Source organism: Ostrea edulis, chromosome 5 (genome assembly GCF_947568905.1).
Source record: "Ostrea edulis chromosome 5, xbOstEdul1.1, whole genome shotgun sequence".
NCBI classification, from domain to species: domain Eukaryota; kingdom Metazoa; phylum Mollusca; class Bivalvia; order Ostreida; family Ostreidae; genus Ostrea; species Ostrea edulis.
The window spans coordinates 78728618-78750437 of NC_079168.1; the positions used below are offsets into that span (position 1 = coordinate 78728618).

Sequence of the window (21820 nt, forward strand, 5' to 3'; positions counted from 1 at the left end):
AAAATGTTTTGATCCCTCAATAATTTTTCCTCAATATCTACATCTAGATCAAGATCTTTAAAAAAAATTTATAATAAGCAAGCCAAGATTGAAGAAGACCTGAATTCCATTCCGCACACAAAAATATAGATATAAATATCTCACATGCATAACTCTTCATCTCTATGTCAAACATTACATAATAATCATTCATTATTGCTTTATACAACAAATTTTAAATAATGCAAAACTTATGCTCCATTAGAACTTCACAAGGGATTGCCCATAATGAAGATTGTCCTTACACAATGTTATCAGGTCAGCCTGTATAGACTTCTCATCACTGTCTGTTCATCCAACCCCAGCAAAATTGTCAATACTAGGGGGCCCAGATACTTAACAGAGGCAATCAAACGAGTCACCCCTTTTCCATAGTCAGCAAATACAGAACTACTCCAGCTAAATAGGTGGGAGATGACTTGTTGTAATCAGTGTAAATATTAAAATCAGATAGAAATCCCTATGCATTGCAATTTACAAATCAGCTGATGAGTTCAAAATCTTAGAGCAGAGCAATAGCACCTAGCTTGCACAATCATGACAATGCAAGAGTATTACCAGTACTGTAGAACTAGACAACTCACTCACACCTGTTTTATTTCCATAACCAAATCTTTTTACAGACAATAACAAGGTTTTAACTGTGCATGGTATAAGGTTCATGCACACAGACATTTCATTTTCCGATTTTACCTCGCACATGCCAGGCAAGCAAACACAAGATCAAAGCTTCCAACAGGGATCTTCACTTTGAAACTGACAAACAGATTGACAAGAGAACTGTCTACCATAGCGTAAAAAAGTGACTTGATTAACATGTTATGGTGCCATCGAGGAAAATCCCATTCAACAGAAGTACATTCAATAAGAGGAGTGCTACTTAAAATTATAAAATATTGATCCATGTCGGCCAATTTCTAAAGTTTGACACATTAAGTACTACATATGATATCAAAATAAACATTAATATCAAGACCTGGTATCAATGTTTGCCTTAAAAAACCAAACACACAACCCTGTTCCTTGTAGACTACCATTTTTGTCATAGCAACTTTATTTGTCTATACTTAGTATATGGCAAGATTGAACCAACCAAGGACAGCATAAAGAATCTCTCAACAGTAAAACACACGCTGGCCATACATTGCCAGATCCCACAGACAAACTTTCTGACAATAAACCAATAGCATATTTAAATTCTCAATCAGAATTATCTCATAAAATTCAATGAATACAAAATCATTTCCAACTGAGGATTTCATTACAGTGTCGACACAAACAGATTTAAACATTCACCAGATGATCCCCTCCTTCTATATTTTTTGAAAAGCCACTTTAAGTGGGGAGTCTATTGTTTGAAATATAATGCAACTGAGCCTTCAATGGTCACTTCCGATTACCTGTCAAAATTATGCAGAAATCAGATAGACTTATTCAATAGAGAGCCGTTAAAAAGTACATCAAACTCCAAAACCTCTGAATTGATCCCCGGGTCTTAAAACTGTGTCAAAGACCACTTATACCCACACAATGTGGCCCCTTTATCATAAGATATTTCATTTTATCATTTCATCCACTCTTATTCTATGAAATTTTAAAGCACATTTATCACTATGTAAACTAAACAGGAAACAAAGCATCTGCTTGTGTACACTCCAGGCATATTGACCAATTAGCTCCAAGGAACACTCCATATGTGGAACCAGCAGGTCAAGGCAATTCAGTACCTGGTCATCAATTGAACAAACTGCATTGCCTTCTTGAAGTTGTGTACTTGCATAAAAAAAAAATCGCCAGCAAGCACTACTCAGTACTGAGAATCATTGACTGTTTTAGGTGCTGGACCTGGACGTAAAGTGACAGTTCTCTATGCTTATCTATATACCTATCAATAACCTTTAATGGTGGAGACAAATATACAAATTGAAGCCAAGGTACAGCTCTCTGTAAAAACTCTGTAGATATTGGGGGTAAGAATCAATTTCACTTGACAAAAGATTCACCTACATCACTCTCTCTCCAAACAAACTCTTAACAAAATAGACCTTCTTACTCCTAGGAATGCAGTAGCCCACCCCCCAGGAAAACAATGTGGCCAAGATTTAGTGGGTCCATTGATTGTAAAGTGCTTACAATATATATTTGTTGTTAAACAAAGCCCAGTTCAGCCATATCAATAGAAAGCAAACACCTTTGATTACTGGTTTGTGAAATAACCCCATACAGGGCTGTATTTTTTAAATCATTCTAGTCTAATCTAAGTCCTTTACATACTAATCTATGTCAATACACAACCCACCCAGGAGAAGATTCCAATGATTTGAAATTAAAATCTGACTATATTTAATATTCAATATCATACAATTATCTATTGGACAATGATACTTCAAAAGTGGAACATGAATTCAATCAATATACAGGAGCATTCTACAAGAACTTGTTGAAATACATGTATCACCACTTTGCACGTTTATCAATACATGTGTAAACACATGTACACATGCTAATCTTTTTTCCCATGGAATGTAGTACACACACATTTACAGCAATGGATTGCCAGATCTATTAACTGTATACACTATGGTTGACCAGCTGTTACTATTTGAATACACAAGGCCCTATATTTAGACAAAATAAACATGGTAAACACATAATCTATTTATGTTAGCCACACTATCAGAAGACCAGCAAAAGCATTGGACAAAAAAGACTCCAAGACAGTTCTGAAATAAACCAACAATGCATGATCAGCCGCATTTATGCAAACAACTTGCTAAAAAATGGTATGATTATCAGATGTAATCATTAGATTAGGTGAACTTCAAACTCCTTTTTCCTCAGTAAAGTGCTTCAGTGCTGTCCCTCAGACCTAGGGAATTTCAATTCCACTGACTTTCAGTCTGTTGTGTAAAGAGAGCATAGGACTCCCAGATCCCTTTTAATATTTTTCTATACTACCCTCTACTTAAAATCTGAGTGGCGTCTTTGGTAATGTTGATTTCAAAATTGTGTTGTATGATAAGGGGGAGGAGGATGGGGGTTGTCATTGATGGGTGGACTACTACAAGCTGTTGTTTCTTACCAGTTGCTGTGAGGCGTATCCAGGGGTTTGAGGTGCTCCGCTCGAATCATAGCAGTAGTCGAATGTGAAATGTTTGATTCTTTCTCTACTGTCACCGTATTCTGTGGATTGATCCACCTGAAATTATGTCCACCAATATTAACAAGATATTGCTTTGTGAGAAAGTGGGCTAATAATATAAATGTACACATTTTAACGCCGCCACCCCCCCCCCCCCCCCCCCCGACTCCTTTTTTAATCAAACACGAAAGTACCAAAGTTTAAAAATGTCTGTTTTCTGATGTTTATTTTTTTGGGGCAAACTTTAATCATATATATTTTATTGTAGATATAATCATAATGCAATTTTTATTCAATATATATATAAATCTAAAATTAAAAATGCAAGTCATTACTTTAAAATTGATTTAGCATTAGAGCACTAGAAAGTTTAGTAAGCTTTGTATAATCTCACAACAATGTACCTCTTGTCCTCCACATTTACTTTTTCGAAAACTCTACACTCTGAAGTTAATTATTAGAAAAACCTATTTGTCTAGCAGGATTAAATCTTTAAAACTAATCAGTGTTCATTCAGTTTTATTGTGTATTAAATTTATTATTTCAAGTATATTCCTTCAATACTGCCTACCTTAACAGTAAGCTTTATCATGATACGATTACACATATTCAAAGTTCAAAGCCATCTGATTTAATCAGAGTCCGATTGTTAGATCCAAACTGTTTAATTGATATCTGCCAATTTTGTGACATGCTGTTTGAAACGAATCCAGTTTTAGTCATATATATATTAAATTATTTGTTGAGAGTACCTTTATATTGAAAACAATTGAAAAAATTTGGGATTGTTACACAATTAAAAACAAATTTCTTAATTATGCCTTTGCTGGGAAAAATCTCCTGTAGGGAGAGGCTGAAAAAATTCTCAAGTCATTTGGGCTTTCACTCCTTTTAAATCTTCAGGCCCTAACTGCCACCCAATGTGTCATAAAATAAGAACTAGTCTACTTTTATGTATGATTGGTACACTTGTAATGCAAACCAATATGATTTAAAGAACTTATTCACTTGTATTATCAATCCTGTGCATGCATGATTATACATGTAAAGGGTAAACACAAATCATTCACTTAGTTAAATCAAAGATCACAAAACTACAATATACCTAACACTAAATGTATCTATCACAAAAATGGTATCAGTTATAAATGAAAATATATCTTTATCAAAAATAAACTTAAAATATGAAAGTTTTATCTATTTTTCTGCAGATTATGATGAGCTTTGAGATACTTTAATGAAGGATGAACATGATGATTTTAAGCCTATTGTTACAGTGTAACAGAATATTAGGGAGATGGTATCTGTCAAGTTTATGGAGTCTGCCAGCTGCCCCACAGCAGGGGCTTAATGAGCAACATATGAGCTGTAAAAGAGCAAGTGCTCTGTGCTTTATATCTCTACCTTGAAGCAAACCATGGATAAGCAGTCATAATACACTCATTAAAATAAACTCTGGAGGGCACTGACCAACACATCATGTAGTGTACCATACTGGATATTCACTATTTAAACATTACCTATGGGGGCACAGGTTTCACTTCTGTGGGGAATATAAATGTATCCGTATTACATCATATGATACAGGAAACTTTTAAACATATCCCGTTCTGACAAAGTCATACAGCATTAACTATGTGAAGCACGTATACCACACCAAGAATTATTAGATCCACGCCTACCTTCGCATTGAGGATACTGAGACTGTCCCCGTGAACCTCCACAATTGATTTGCTATTGCCATCCTTTTCTCTATAATAAAACACGCGGGAAAATAAATAAATGTCGTTATAAATCAATAATAATTGTCTGTTCATTTGGGAAATAATATCAACACCTTGACAGATTATGTACGAAGTACTGAAGTTCTGCAAGTTGCAACTTTCTAAAAGTATCAATATCGACTTACCGTTGACTAAGTGGGCGAACACGGACAGCTACTTTTACATTGCTCATATTTAATCATTCTCTACAATTCCCGGTAAAAAAAAATCCATGTAAAATGTCATTTTCACTGACTTACACTGCACTACACCGCCAACCTCTCAGTCATTCCCACAACTTATCACGGCTGAGTGATCGGGGTTAGCTGAATGTTTGAATGAGTCTACAACTCAGAGTCGTTCAGGTCAAACATGAGGTGGGCGGTCCAAAGATGTTTAAATATAAACATATCCGATTAATACTGTATCTTATTTTATTTTAATGACTAACAATAAGACAATAAAAAGGTTTTAAATATGATATAGCTTTCACCATTTCTACAGGATTTGAAATCGAATACTTGCACAAGGAGATCCCCCCCCCCCCCCCCCCCCCAATAAAAAATATATATCTATATATGAGCGGTCTATTGGTTCCATTTTCTCAAATTGAAAAAAAGAAGAAAAAAGAAAAAGATTTTTTATTCATATATCTATCGGAGAAATGCAAGAAATAATATTATCCCATGGTTTTAATCTACCTTATAAAATAAAGATTGTTAGTGGAAAGAGACATAACTCTTCCAAACCAGTTTATTACAAAACACAAGAGTTTCTCATTAGTACATGTACCTGGTTAAAGTTTATAAGCAATCTCATTCTGTCATATTGACTTTTGTTAAAAGAATTGCACCCATCTCATTTTCTTACTCATAATTTCTTTGTTTGCATTATAATCTATATATACCCATGTCCAGCACACTGTTTAAATAACAACACCTCATTGAAACTTATTAAGTTTTTATTTGATCTTTACTGAACAATTTATTTCTCATTAACAGTTCTGAACAATTATGCCATCATTTACTGCAAAAAAAAAAACAACCTTCAAGAACAGTTCTAGGTCATATAAAAGTCAAATTTACAACTAAACAATTAACAACATTTATATATCACAATAACAAAACATGCTGGCATTGAATCAATCCATTTTTTCTTCTGTGATCTGCTGTAGTTGTAGTTTGATTAATGACATTATTTTAAAAACAGTTCTTGGTTGTTGTTTTTTTCACCTTCTGTGAACTAATTACCAGTGAGAGTGGAAATTAATGTAATTGACAATAAAAAATACACATATAATATTCTCAGTAAATTGTCTTGCACATTAAAGATTATAAACATAAAATTTGACATTTTTGTAACTTTTCAGTTTGTGGTATTTCATTACATAAAACAAATATTAGATAAACAAATTCACTCATTGTAAACTTGCCCTACTGTCATAATGTCATTAAAAGTGATATTACCCATTTCATATCAACTTCACTTTAAATCTCTTCTCAAAGTATCAAAGACAAAAAGGATGAAAACGGCAAAAATAAATGGGGTTAAAATATACAAGCAGAAACTCATAACAGCAAAGTGCTCTGTTGATGAATTTTAAATTGTATACTTATAACTCCTACCCCAACAATGAGATTCACAACCAAAATCTAAACCAGTATTTGCACTTTCAGAACAAAACACTACATATTTTCTACACAGTAACAGATGTATAAATAAACTCATCTTAAAAACAATACAAGTCAACATGCCTATAAAATAAAACAATATTACGCATAATTTGGTGGAAATTGCATGGAATTGACAGAATACAACCTGCGATCAATTAAGTGAATTTCCAACAAGTCTAGAATTCATCGTATACTTAACACTTTACTAATAAAATATCAAAACACAAAAATCAACACAGGGTTCTAAATATGATGTGGATCTAATTTGGCTCCTGAAAAAATAAGAAAATTCAAGCCCAAGAGATTTTGTACAAATAGATGTACATTTATTATTTTCAGACTTCAATTCTTACGTAACCACGCACAGCCATGGTAATAGTTAAAACTAATTGTGTGACATTTCTTGTAATTTGACATCTTTATTGTCTGTCATAATTTTTTGTCGACAATCATTATTTTCAGCGCCAGTTTTCTAAAACAGAACGACTGCATGAACAAGATTAATATTTCTACCAATGAGATTTTTTATACATATATTTTCACAAAACTCATCACTATTTGAGGAAAGGAAAATGATCTGTAAATGTGCAGCTTTTTCATCAAGCTTTCGAAATTCTGCAAACAATTTTCTAAAAATCAAAAATGATTGACAATTGTGTTTAAGAGTATGCAGTCATTTAAAAGAGCCAATTATTAGATTCACATCATAAATAGTCCTATTACCATTACTAACATACACAATATCGACTGGAGAAAAGAACATGTCTTGTACGATTTGAGACTATCAGCAAGAATGTCGTAAAAGTTGACTGCTAAATATTGCAGCATTGATTAATATAAAACTGAACATCAAATTACTAGATTAAAGCATTATGGATTTCATACTGTAAAAACAACCAACCTGAATAAAACAATGAATTAGAATGTAAATTAGGATAATAATTATATAATATATCAGTGCTTGGAATGTAAGTCTTGTAAAACACAACCTTCTGTTAGGACACCCCACCTTCTACTCAGAGCACTAATCATTTATAAACCGACTTAGCACTCAGGTTGATAAAATAAAGAACTTTTAGTCAATTTAGCAACAAATATATGTACAGATATTTTTTTTACTACACGTCTATATCTGTATGTAAAATTCAGTATTTTACGGAATATAACTTTTCTGTATACACCCTAGTACGCTGAATGATGGCAATGTGCCATACTGGTATATGTCAAAATAAATGTACATATCACATCAGCGAGACAAAGATGGAACCATGAAGCAGACTTATAAGTACTTTTAACTGTAATCTCCAAATATTCATTTAAAAGAAATAATCGAATGATCAAGATGTACTATGATCTACTTCAAACTATGAAACAAATATGATTTATAAGAAAACATGAAAACTGCTGTAGAAAAAAATCAGCTGACATTATAGTACAGGCTGTGTTGGTAATTTCAAGAGTCCATGATATGAAACGGACTTCAAGAGTAGGTAAAATTATGATTTCAGGATAAAAAAAAACACCCCATAAATAGCACAGCAGAGAAGCTGTAACGTCGACGTAAGTACGGAGGCACACAAACTTCTGCAATACTTGTCTCAATATTCAAGTTAATACTGTTGAAATCAATACATAGAAATGAAGAAACAGCTATGCAGAATACTAAATGGGAAATATGAATGGTAAACAATTATATATATAGCGTGTCTCTTCATTTCAGTATCCTGTAAGTAGATAAAAGTTAAACCATAAGTGGACACTTTTGAACACAATGTAATTGCTTCTCTACTTTTTATTTATATTTTTGGTTGTAGAGACTTTTAGTTTTATGCCATTGTTTCTAGTGTTTAAATGAGAAATAATAACACCTTCTTTGTAAACATGTGAAATCAACTTTTCAGAGAATAAAGAAAAATCTTATCAGTACATGTATTCATTACTGGGTTAAAGCTATACATGGTGCATTTATTTTTTCTAGGTGCATACAAATTTGGTCAAATGGTACTAGGAAACTCTTTCATTTTATTGTGTGGGCTATTTTCTTTATAAAGTCGGTCTATCCATGGATCACAACCTCTGTTTCATATCCCTCATCTCTCGTATTCTGTTTCCTGTGTGTAGAACCTAGGACTCCAGAAGTACATGCCAGCGGCACACTTGATCCCCCTTGGACTCCCTCATATCTGTCCAGTGGGCCTGTTCCTCCTCCCCACTACTGTTTAAACCTACAAATTATCATCATCATCATCATTGCCATCATCATCATCATTGTCATCATCATCGTCATCATCATCATCATTGTCATTGTCATCATCATCATCATCATTGCCATCATATGCATGTCTTAGAATACCTATGTCAAAACCCTATTTACAAATAATTCTTCATTTCAAATGACACTGTTACCATAATTGTGATCTTTTCATGGTCTACAAAAATCTAAAAAAAATTTTCAAAAGTTGTACCAATTTTGTAGAATTCATACCAAGTGCAAACCATCCAATCATGTCCTTTTTCTTCATGCTCCGTTTATTGTAAACAGACACCATTAAAGTGACTTCTGCTAGTTGAAACAGCGCCACCTGGAACATGAACGCCTCCTTGAATAGTGGGTTTGGCTGACCACGGCGTACGGACGTCTTACTACGAGCTACTTCCTGTCCAGTTGGGGACATCAATGTCAGTTTTACGTAAGTGTCTGCAATAGTGTCACAATATAGACTTTGTTATATATACTTCTGATCAATGTCTGCATTCACTAAACTGTGTACCAAGTATAGATTTTGATACAAAATAAATTTCATCTTTGAAAAAAACAGGGTATGAAAGTTGCAAATTTCATGAAGGTTTGCAGTCCATAGCCTCAAGTATTTCAAAAATTAATCAAATTCATTTTTCATATTTACATTCTAATTTCATTTCTGTTGAAATTCCCAGCTGTTAACATAGACATACTATATTGTGAAAATTCATACATGCATTGTTCACAACTGCAATGCATTCATGAGGAAATGGCTATCACTACAATTTGTAAAGATATCAAATGCAAAAACACTGGAAATGTAAATATCATAAAATATCAACATTTGATACCGGATATCCTTATGACAGCTCACTTAGAAGGAAATGTGCAGAAATTACACATATTTCTTTATATACCATGGATTTATTAAAAGATTGTGAAGTAAAAGAAGAATGGTCATGAAAATGGAGCATTATGTAGTTACAAAGTGTTCTATTTTCAGAAACTACACATATCCTTTAACCTTGTATGGAACAGAAACCTTCGGGTCGATTCCAAAATTACCTAAATGTGTCTGTGTGTAACAAAACTACTTTATTAGACCCCTAAACAGCATGCAAACCACATCTCTACTATCTGGCTACATTGATACCAGACACCCATAAAGTTTGAAATTTCTATTTTTTATTATTTGTAGAAAGCACATAATAGATCTAAAGACTGATCCATATATGGTAAACATTTCAAAGCAAATTATTCCTTATTTTTATTTTCAAAGTGTCAGGTTAATTAATGGCTACCTGAAAACAATTAGCATACTTAGCTGGTTATACATTAATTTATCTTAATTAATGTTTAACATTACTAGTGTATGTAAAAGGATTTCAACAACACATTGGATAATTCAACTTATATATCGTGCTATACAATGGAATCCTTTAAATTTGTGGCGGTAATTTTCGTACATAGCCAATATTTTATACTGTTGTTGGGATGTAATATCATTTATATGCTTTCTGTATATTGAAACATAATAATTTCTGTATTTTGTTAAAGATCCACAACATCCCATGAAATTGAGCTCCTTTGAAATCCAATGATTCCACATTGTAGAAAGGAGTTCGTCAAAAGAAATCAAGTTTTGCCAGTTTGGCTGACAGGTCGATGTCTTTCAAACAGAAGATTATAAACACGCCCCGTTTATCAATTGCTCAATTTTCTATTGTTATACCTCATTATCTACTAAAAAATTGGCATCAAGACTATAGGGACGTTTACAGATGCCATTCATGAAAGATGTCTTTTTTCAAGTAATCCATTGAATTTGTTCTCGTTTTAAGACTGGCCAGTTTGGATATCTTACGTAGATAAACAAAAGTTCATGCTTGCTTCGCAGCATCGTCGGAAACCCACTGTTGATTACGCTTCGTTCCTCTCTCCATCACCCGTGGGTCCATTCATTCCTACTTGCTCGTTCTCATGAATAAATATTTAAAAATATCGTCCAATCAAAGTAATCGTTATAGTAAAGGAACTCTTGTTTTTAAAGGTAGCATCAACTTAACTTTGCTATCACAAGAATTGTATACCGAAATTGGGTTGAAAGCTTCTTGTTGATTGGACAAATTCGCTCAAGGTATATGATGAGCGTCCAATCAAATTGCCTAATTCATTATTCATGAGACTGAGCGAGTAAAAATGAATGGACCCATGGGTGATGGAGAGGGGAACGAAGCGTAATCAACCGTGGGTTTCCGACAATGGCTTTGTACAGGATGATATGTGAGGTACCATTGCCCCACAGTGAAAATGCCTACTCATGCAGAGTCAATCCCTCATCATATAGACCATTGTCAGAGAATCCCAAGACACTAGTTCATTTCCCCTAACATGCTTATCATACAAATCTCTAGGCACCTAGCTTCTTGACAAACTGACTTGAAGACTTCTGTAGTGCTACAAATGATATATTATCTCAATTTAGATCAAACAGTTCTGAATTCATTCAATAAAAAATGACAAATCAAATGCTGTTCTACCAGCTCTAATCTTTAGTTCAGAATCAAAACTCAACAAAACATGGACAAGTATAATATCCTTAGAATCAAGCATAAAATAAAACTAATTGAAAAATGAAAACACCAAGAAAAAACTACTATACCAATTATCAAAAAGAACTTTAATCTTGATGACAGCTGGATACCAGCATTTAATGTACACCATCTTAAAGTTATGTATCCAACTAAATATTCATGGACCAGTGAATCAAAACAACCTACCATCGTAAAACCTAGCCATAATAAAAATCCATATTCTGAGCATCAATAAAACTAATTACCAACTCTATTATCATTAAAGGATACAATACTGGGATCACTTCACACATTCTCACACAAAGTCAAACACATTGACAGCATCAGCATCTTACCTGGGGGTCTTGTCATGGCCATGTTTTTGAAGTTACTTCCCTTGATGACCTCCACCTGCAGTCGTCCAGTTGTGCCATTATACGACAGGCCCAGCAGAAGTTCTGGCATTCCTCCATGCTGCATGGACTGCGTGGATGATGCACTGTCACTGCGTGATAAACTGGACACGTCAAATCGCGAGTCTGCAGCCTGCAAAATAAGTAATACCGGAATCATTAACCAGGATGAAAACTTACTTTTATTGCTTTGATTTGAATAATATTTACCCATATAATTATAGAATTACAAAAAGACAATCTAGCATAATTCTTAATACTTAGGACACACTCTCCTTACATGTGTTTCCCATGTTGTACTGTATAATGGGTATTTTCTGCAGGTGGAAATTTTTGCGATCCAATCCCTGATAGGTATCAAATTGTATTCTGCGTTTTCAATTTCTGCGGTGGCATTATACCTACCTATACCTATATGTATTGAAATGTATATTTTTTGCGAATGTAATATTTTCCGATTTTTCTTATCCTTGAAATTCCACAAAATGGATAACCGCAGAAAATATCCATTATACAGTATACATAGAGAACAATGGTTAAAGCTGTGTGAATATAAAGGTCTATGTCAGCATGCATTTACTTGTTTTAGCTTTTTTTGTAATTCATTTTGTGAAATTTCAAAACATTATCTTTAATATTCATCCCCTAAAGTTTTATTATTGTGCAGGTGGATTGCACTGATTTTCTATCTGTGATTTCCTTGGAATTTCATTGTTTTTACATTATTATCTGGCCAACAGTGATGACTGTTAATAATTATTGTGTACTAAAACACTGACAAGTCACAATAGAACTCGCAATAAATCTGAAAATCATCAAAAGAGCGAGGTTTAAATTTATGAAAATATTCCCAAGAAAGTTATTGTGTGTCATAAAAAATGCTGAAGAATGGACAGACTGATTACAGAAAGATAGAGTGAATAAGAATGTGAAGAATCTGAGTTCTATGAAAATCTTCTCAAGTAATATCAAGTTACTGCATGCCACAAAAAAGTGCTATTATCTTATTCATGTTAAAATGTTCTATAAGTCCAATAACTCTGCAAAGACAAAGCCAATAAATCTGAAAATCAAAAGGGTTTGTCTTCCTCTGCCTAATCCAAGTATCATGTGTAAAATTTATGAAAATCTTCCCACGGAAACTTAAGTTATTACATGCCATAGAAAGTGCTGATGAACAAAGAGACAGACTGACAGACAGACACAGTGATTACTATACGGCACCTGCCAATATGCCAAGACCCTAGGAAGTTGCCCGTTATGTATAAATACTTTTGAGTGGTCTCACATTTCCTATAGAAGTATAACTAGTCTGCATTGTTGCATCCTATATAATGATCATATTTACTTAATATTTACAGAAGTATGAAGTTTTGATATCTGATACTTTTTTAATTGCAACCCTGATACTATACAAGTGTCACTTGTTTAATATTATCTGTTATTATTGTGGGTCAATGTTCGCTTTCTGCTGTGAATAAATCCATCTGCAATCTCAGCCTTTACAGCCCAATTACATGTAGAGAGTAAAAAAAAATTAATTTCCCTTTTCCTAAGGCTTGATAATGAAGACATTTATTTAGAACCCTATAGTCCCACTTACACTGAGGTTACTCCGCGGCTCCAGAATGATCCAGTGGGTGGAAGTGACGTCCAGATTTAGCGACGCAAAGCCAATAATTGTCTCCCCGATCATACGTTCACGGCGCATCCGTTCCATGCCATACAGCCGAATTCGCATCCCCATGTCATAAACTTCCTCTGCAGAGATAATTAAAATCAGCTTTTGAATGATCGATTTATATGAATATATTTCACAGAAAAATCATTAATGATAAAATTTTTGTTCCATGCTAATTTGCCTAGACATATCGAGAGAAAAAATTTGTCCCATTGTAAATTCACCCATGATTGCAAAGCTTACATTTTTTTCTTTTTCAGCTACATGTACTTTAAAGTAATATGTAATGTTAAAGTCAGCCAGTCATTTAGGATAAGGACAAAATGTGTGAAAGTACAACAGGGAGAAAAATTTCCCAGACACTGTATATCTTCTTCCTTACAAAACTGTGGAAAACAGATACTTGGCATAATTTACAGCATCAAAATCAGTTTTATCTAACATAGATATTACAGTCCTGATTCATTTTTTTTTTTAATAATTTGTAATATTTCACAATAACTAAACAAAATTAAGCAATTAGATATAAAACACTTTTTAAGTTTTTAAAATTCCTTACCTTGAGGAATCTTGTTGAAGACAAAGTTTTCACTGAACACTGGGTTTTCCCCAGCTTTGACTTTAGTTTTGTAGCGTTGCTTTTTGGTGGGAAGCAGCAGGATCCTGACCTGTGTATTACTGGCCCCGCCCCTCTCCTTACTTGGGATGTCCTGTGCTTGGTGGATTGTGATTGCCATCTTCCCCCGGTCCGGGTTGTACTTAAATGTCATCTCCAGACTGCCGCATTTTGAAATTAATGATGGTTCCTCTCGATCCATGTCACTGACATCAAACAGGTGCTCCTGTGTAAATTCAAGAAAAATTGTAAATAAATCACAACCATATCAATTTCTGCACTCTGTAACAACACCAACCATGATTTTCTATTTACTCAGCATCTCTTCCTCATATTTCAGGAGTAACATGGAAATCATTGGGAGATTTGCCTTATATTAGAATTATGTCTATCTGATGTTCTTCAAACCAGAAGTGGTTTTGCACCCCAAGTTTTATTCTCTCAGTAAAATGTAGTGTATTCATCAACATCTACAATCTAGGTAAGCAAATCAAAAGAATAGCAGTCCCCCTTCCTTAGTGATTTTTGGGTATAGGGTACTGTATAGGGGGAAAATAAATCGCGGTGGAAATTTTCGCTATATTTGCGGTCTAGACAAATCCGCAAATTTAAGAAACCGTGAATATTTTTATAAATCTTTAATACACAATGTGTTTTAAAAAAGGGGGGGGGGGAGGCGTATAGTGATTCGAATCTGTGAATTTATGAACCCGCGAATGTGTCTAAAATGAAAACACCGTGCAAAATTACAACCCGTGAAATTATTCTCCTATAAAGTATTAATTTCAATTCAAATCAATGGAAATGTACTGTCACAAGAAGCATAAAGCCTTCCGTAAAATTCTTTGCAAACTGATGGTCAGGTTACACTTTTTGTGACAGACACATACACAAAATTCAATGTCTCTAAATGTTTAAGATTCTGACATGTCCTGTAAAGATCATAGCTTCTGTTTTTATTACATTAATACTACCCCCTGTACATTAATGCTTCTTACGTCATCCTCCTCAGGGCCGGGTAACATGCTTTCACTCTGTACAGACAGTGTTCCATCCTCGGTGGTAGACATTTTGTCCTCTTGGTCGTATGCCTTGTTCTCATACACCAGATGCTGCTGCGAATCTGTCGCAGACGGGGACAGATACTCCTGGGAGCCCAGAGGTTCCCCCGAATTGACGTCAGACTGAACTCTCTCCGGACTCACAGTTCCATCCTCTTCCTCAGCACTAGACAAATCTGCAGGACTTCTCGTCTCCTTGATCAAAGATGCCTTGCTCTCAAATGTCCTACCTGGAGTACATTATTAAGAAAACAGCTGGTTAGACATTTGTCACTGTTAACTATAGAATTAATATGGCATGTGTATTATAAAAGAGGCCCACGAGCTGCAGTGCTCACCTGAGTGTCTTACAAAGATGAATCTTGTAAAATCACTTAATATACTGACCCAATATCAGGCTGAAGACCTTGACTAGAGCACTGAATCCATACAGCAGTATGGTGATTGCATATCTCTTTGAAAAATCCTAGTCCTGTTGTTTTTGAGAAGATTTTCAAAGATTTCTATGACACTGATTGTGACCACATTCCAGTATCAAACGATCACCATGCACTTAATTCAAGTGCATAATAATTTCACAAAATCACTGGCACTGATGGGGCATAGTTGTGTTTGCAGAGCTGCAGTTTACAGGAAAGCAACATGAAGCAGATGTACCTACATGTTGGTCAATATCCAACAGATCTCAACACCACCTTATCTGACAGATCTCAACTTAGTCCAGAAAATTAAGCTGATGCCAGTCTTCACATCCCTTATCAATATAAAAGCCGAGTGACAACTTATTCCAACTTGGCAATAATTACTGACAGATCGCATGCCTTCCATACTGCATATCTATCAAGTTGATATTTATGCCAGTTTGTATTCAATTAGCTTGAAAAACGCTATAATCAAAGGGAGACAACTAATTTATAATCAGTATTGATTTCACTGCCTGCTCACCAACTCATTGATGAAATCAAAGTTTGAATTCCCTAATGGATATCTAAAGGCTGTGGCTAAGGCAAAATTTGCTTCCCTAATGTCTGTTTTATTCCTGAGACATTAAGCCGGTCTACATAAAGCTCACGCAGGATGATTTACTGCATACTAACACGATAAGGTTTTTTATTTTTATGTTTTAACTTTTGTCACATATTACTTGGGAAATACATTTAATGATTGTTTTTCACAAGCATACCTTTTTACTCCAGAGTATTTCCTAAAATCCTTTAGATTTTGAAGAATATTCCACTGAAGAGGGAAGGGTAGAAAAAAAATTCTTTAAAAAATTTGAACAACCGTAACAATACAGTCTTGTCTGCATCAGTATGTTTAATATCTACATAATGAACATCAGGGTCGGTCTTCTAGTGTCCAAAGGCCACCACACAGGGCTCACTTATTTCACCTTTTTTGTCCTTTGCTTTATTTTGTCACCTTCTATTTAGTTTTTTCTTTCTTTTGACATCTGGATTGTGTATGTGCCTATTAAGCAGAACCTCTGCCAGTCCAATTTTGATGGGTAAGTAAATCTGGAAAAATGCTTTCATGAAACTCCTCTGCTTGTTGTGTATTTAAGGATCTATAGAATTGGACAGAATAAAAACTGACGTTTGTAATTTTAACAAACGATAGGATGCAACCTTCCCTTCCGAACTATTCCAAATATGTTGTGGTATCCTCCCCTGGGGACCAGCACAAGGGGTCACAATCTCTGTTTTTGCCATTATGCATTTTTACGCTATGGCTGTGGAAAGGATATAAAGGTAGGTAACTCTGCATTTCACATTAAATCAATCATATTTTCATAAATAGAAGGCTATCTATTCTTAATTTTGATAATTTGTTCAAGAATACCAGATAAACAAATAATTGCCTTTAGTTTTTTTCCTTCAATATGATTGATTGATTGTTGTTTTCCGCCACACTCAACAATTTTTCAGTTATCTGGTGGCACCCAGTTTTTATTGGTGGAAGAGAGAACCCAGATACAATTTACCTGGGAAGAGACCACTGACCTTCCGCAAGTAAACTGGGAAACTTTTTCTCTTACCGGTGCGAGCAGGATTCGAACCTGTGCCGAGCAGAGGTGAGAGGCCATGTGATTTTGAGCGCAATGCTCTAACCACTTGGCCAGAGGGGCCCCCATATGACTCTTTCATATATTCCACTATCTTATTACAGAGAGGATAAGTAACCTTTGACATCTGTCACCCATTTCTAGAATGCAGTAAATCCACATGATCCTGAATTTTGGAATATACAAGTACACCCATAATAGGCCATAACAATGTAACTATCGATGATATTGGTTTGAAAGCTTTCTAAATAATAAATTACGTAACTGCTAAATTACACGACTCTCCCATGAACTCCTGATTGGCTTGTCACTGTTGATGATGTAGTCAAAGATGTCAGAATGCACATGTTTACAGTTTATCAATGGCTGCACTTAATAAATTATGCAGTAGATGTAGTGAAATTCTCGTCTGTGTGAAACCTTTTTACAAGTTATTTCTAAAGTCTTTGTATTTAGACACACAGCTTTTACACAGAATGAGACTGAAGCTCTTCAATTAAACATGACAGTATTCTCCATCCTTTCTCCGTTAATTTTTTTTTTAACTTGTTGATAAATTAAAAATCTGCAATCTTATCAAATATGCATCATTTTCAGGAGTTTTTATTTGTTTGATTTCACACTCTACGCACCTGATGGAGTTTTTATACTTTTGGTTTTAGAGTGTGATCCCACTTTACGGATCATCACACTGGGGTTTTCTATAACACAGTCCTCAGAAATTAATGGTGTCTTCATGCATTGGCTTACAGCAGACTTTACATTCACAAAAATGAACTCTATAAATGAGCATTTTATCTTGGAAATTTTTCAGAGTTAAGAAGAATTGCAAAGTTATCCTGGTTTGTATTTTGAATATAGAGGGAGAGGGTATACGAAAGGATTATACGATATCAGGTCATGTCTGTAAACTCAGCCTGATCTGAATCTTTGGAATCAATGTAGTATTGCAGTAACAATATACATGTACACTGAACAAGTACCAAAAAGATACACATCAGGTAAACATTGCCCTAGACTGTAGAAATGACCATCTCACCTTGGGAAATATTCAACTTGTCCAGATATGCAGTCTCTATCCCATATAAGTCAAGATCAACATTGTGATTAGACAGACAAACAGACAAACCAAAATCAATAAGGCCCAACATATATTTGATCCTGGGCTTGAAAAGTCCATGATGATATCAGATACAAAATTTGTGAATATCATTTTTTGGCAACTTGACATCAGAACAATCCCAGAAGAGAGAAGCAATACATACAAAGAGAAAATCGCAGTATTCACGTACTTTTCCTTTTTGCTCCACCGTTTTGTAGACTACTGATGCTCTGCTTGGTGTCCGAGCGCTGTATGCTGCCTCTATGCTTCAGTGTTTCTTGGTAGCGCTTCAGTATTTCATCATCGCTGTCACTGGAAGAGCTGGTATCATCATAGGCATAAGCATTTCCTACAATAAACAAGATAAGAATGTAAATATGGTTATCTCCCTGAATAGACAATGCTATGATGAAGCCTTCATCTTGATCATTTCTTCATCTAAGTCCCTCTGGCAAATCCAAATATAATGTAAATAGTTTATGAAAATCTTCCCAAGGAAACTTAAGTTAATTATCCTGTGTCATAGAATGTGCTGACAGACAGTTAAACCGCCATATGGCAGGGCCCCTATACTGGATAGCTGTCGTCTTAACCATAATTCTGGATAGCCATCATCTTAACCATAATTCTGGATAGCTGTCATCTTAACCATAATTCTGGATAGCTGTCATCCTATCCTTAAATCTGGATAGCTGTCATCATAAATATAATTATAGGCAAAAAGGAATACACATCTACACTAAAACATTTCTCATAAGAAAAGCTTCTGTTGAGTGTTGGTATAGATGTGTTGTAACTGTTGAGTGTTGGTGTAGATGTGTTGTTGTGTTGTAACTGTTGAGTGTTGGTATAGATGTGTTGTTGTGTTGTAACTGTTGAGTGTTGGTATAGATGTGTTGTTGTGTTGTAACTGTTGAGTGTTGGTGTAGATGTGTTGTTGTGTTGTAACTGTTGAGTGTTGGTATAGATGTGTTGTTGTGTTGTAACTGTTGAGTGTTGGTGTAGATGTGTTGTAACTGTTGAGTGTTGGTGTAGATGTGTTGTTGTGTTGTAACTGTTGAGTGTTGGTGTAGATGTGTTGTGTTGTAACTGTTGAGTGTTGGTATAGATGTGTTGTTGTGTTGTAACTGTTGAGTGTTGGTGTAGATGTGTTGTGTTGTAACTGAATGTTGGGTGTTGAAGTAGATGAGTTGTTGTGTTGTAACTGTCTTTGAGTTATTACTTAATTTTATCTGTTAAGATGACACATCTCTGAATTATTTATCTAATATTGATGGTATATCTACAACACACACAGCACATTAAGTATGGTCCTCTGATAGACACATGAGAGTTCACGAGTGTACTAGGTTCTGTTATTATTGACACAAAAACATCTCCAAGTATAGTGAAGTCTGCTGTGTTCAATTATTCATGCTTATCAGTAAGTTACAGAGACTTATTCAACAGAGTATGAAAGCAAAATACAGATGTGATCATTCAATATACTGATACGCCCATTCAATATACCGATACACTATTGTATAGGTATATGCTGTACTCCATGGACACACCAACATCTGTCACACTACCCTAGTTGAGACACGATTGAAAAGGGTGTATGTTTTTGTAGAAATAAGCAGACTAGTGTGTCAATACCAGCACAATGTCTACTTTTCAACAGGTGGTCAATTAATTTATGCATTTGTGACACAGTCTCCACTCCCTGTTCCCTTTGATCCACAACAGGATATGTTGAATATCCATCACCCTAATATCATGAAAAGGTTGACATATGTACATGTATCTCAATTAATGGAGGCCTATATGTTTAGTTGTGTGTGTAATACTGTAGAGAGTTAACAGACTTAATTCTCTCAGCCTCAGTATCATGTTCAAGCACCTGCAGGTACCACCTATCAATAACTGGTACAAAGAATTCAAGCACCTGCAGGTACCACCTATCAATAACTGGTACAAAGAATTCAAGCACCTGCAGGTATCACCATCAATAACTGGTACAAAGAATTCAAGCAACTGCAGGTACCACCCATCAGTGACTAATCCAAAGAATTCAAACCTACATATTTAATGCACAGAGTCTATAATCTTCTATGATATTAAAATTATGGGGATTAACTAAACCCACATCCACTAGGGTTCCTCAGCTAGTGGATGAGTCAATTGCATATCTTATAAATTACATCATAGCTAGTGGGAGGTCAATTTGCTTTGCTGCTCCATATAATATTGCACTGCACTGTGCAGAATCAAAAGGATTCATTTGTTATTATATCATTAATCTAATAGATATGGAATTCAATATTGCTTTAGAGGTATTACATGCACACATTACTGCAATCAAAACTTAGTAATTCAAAGAAGATCTCAGTCATGAAACCTGTTTGCATGCAATATATCAAATATTAACTATTGAACCTGTTACCAGCATACATCATGACATGTTCTCAGTGAAAGAAACAGGAAAGGGAATCACTGATAATACAGATAATGTAAATCTACATGTAGAGCTTAACAGTCATTTCTTCCATACGACCATTATCAAGTTGTTCCCCTCAAACACTGTTCTAGAAAAGTCACTGAGAACAGAGACCATAAATATCATACATACAAAGGACTAAGGATGCTGAAACAATCTACATTCCTAAGCTATTTAAGGGCCCTCTGTACACTACTGACAAATGTTACCACATTGAGAAAATTATATAGCATAAAGGTACATATTGAATTTATCTTAACATAAACATGTCAATTTGCCCCCTGGAAAAATCTTCAAATTAATACTACGAAGAACTGATGAACAGAAATCAATATTATTGATTTAAAATGATGGCAAAGATTTTCAAATAAAGCATTCTGTAACTTTATCTTGGTCTAATATAATGATTAAACTACTTTAATTTATTATTACAAAATGTGTATAACACGGTAAATTTCAGTTTATTGTGTAATAGGAAATTGGAACTCTCCAGTGTGCAGTGTACAGAGGAGTTTAATAAAATGAGAAACGATATAAAATTTGAGCAAAATCCCAAAAGCATTTTTAAAGAATTATCTTCTGTTTGCATGCAGGCAAATCTATAAATGGCCAAGTCAAACACAAAACAAGTTGTTAAGAAAAAATAATTATACAAACAATAAAAAACATCCCATATAGTTTCCGAAGAAATGAAAATGTTTGCTATGAATTATAATTACATGTAAATTAGCTATATCCTTTCTCTACAGAAGTGAAAAATGGGATGTAAAACAACAGATGAAAAAAAAAACATTCTTAATTTATTCAAAGAAATATCTAAAATGCTGTAAATATCTAAAAATCTAAAATATCTAAAATTCAGGAATTTGAACTCCATTATAATGAATTCACTATATCCATTTTTTTTTTTACTGACATGCAAACAAGATGAGTTTATAAAAACTGATGCATGTAGCAATGTACAATGTACA

At 34.4% G+C, this 21820-nt stretch overlaps 2 protein-coding genes across 19 annotated transcripts in view; both read right to left on the bottom strand.

Moving 5' to 3' along the window:
- The window catches only part of LOC125649680 (uncharacterized), a 219428-nt gene extending 214109 nt beyond the window's left edge, over positions 1–5319 (bottom strand). For 5 of the 9 annotated variants that reach the window (XM_056166343.1, XM_056166342.1, XM_048877386.2 and 2 more), the window contains exons 1-3: positions 5091–5318; positions 4864–4933; positions 3122–3238 (exon numbers count right to left, since the gene is read on the bottom strand). In XM_056166343.1, the coding sequence (XP_056022318.1) occupies positions 3122–3238; positions 4864–4933; positions 5091–5137 (234 nt within the window). In that variant the 5' untranslated portion in view covers positions 5138–5318. Of the gene's footprint in view, positions 1–3121; positions 3239–4863; positions 4934–5090 lie in introns of all 9 variants that reach the window. The other 4 variants (XM_056166339.1, XM_048877385.2, XM_048877384.2 and 1 more) reach the window with 1 other exon arrangement.
- A 568-nt stretch (positions 5320–5887) lies between these two features.
- The window catches only part of LOC125650596 (synaptotagmin-14-like), a 33441-nt gene continuing 17508 nt past the window's right edge, over positions 5888–21820 (bottom strand). For 6 of the 10 annotated variants that reach the window (XM_048879027.2, XM_048879026.2, XM_048879024.2 and 3 more), the window contains 8 exons: positions 18561–18719; positions 15141–15433; positions 14086–14368; positions 13449–13606; positions 11789–11978; positions 11278–11316; positions 9103–9315; positions 5888–8842 (listed from right to left, as the gene is read on the bottom strand). In XM_048879027.2, coding sequence (XP_048734984.2) covers positions 8742–8842; positions 9103–9315; positions 11278–11316; positions 11789–11978; positions 13449–13606; positions 14086–14368; positions 15141–15433; positions 18561–18719 — 1436 coding nt within the window. In that variant the 3' untranslated portion in view covers positions 5888–8741. The remainder of the gene's footprint in view (positions 8843–9102; positions 9316–11277; positions 11317–11788; positions 11979–13448; positions 13607–14085; positions 14369–15140; positions 15434–18560; positions 18720–21820) is intronic. The other 4 variants (XM_056166347.1, XM_056166346.1, XM_056166345.1 and 1 more) reach the window with 1 other exon arrangement.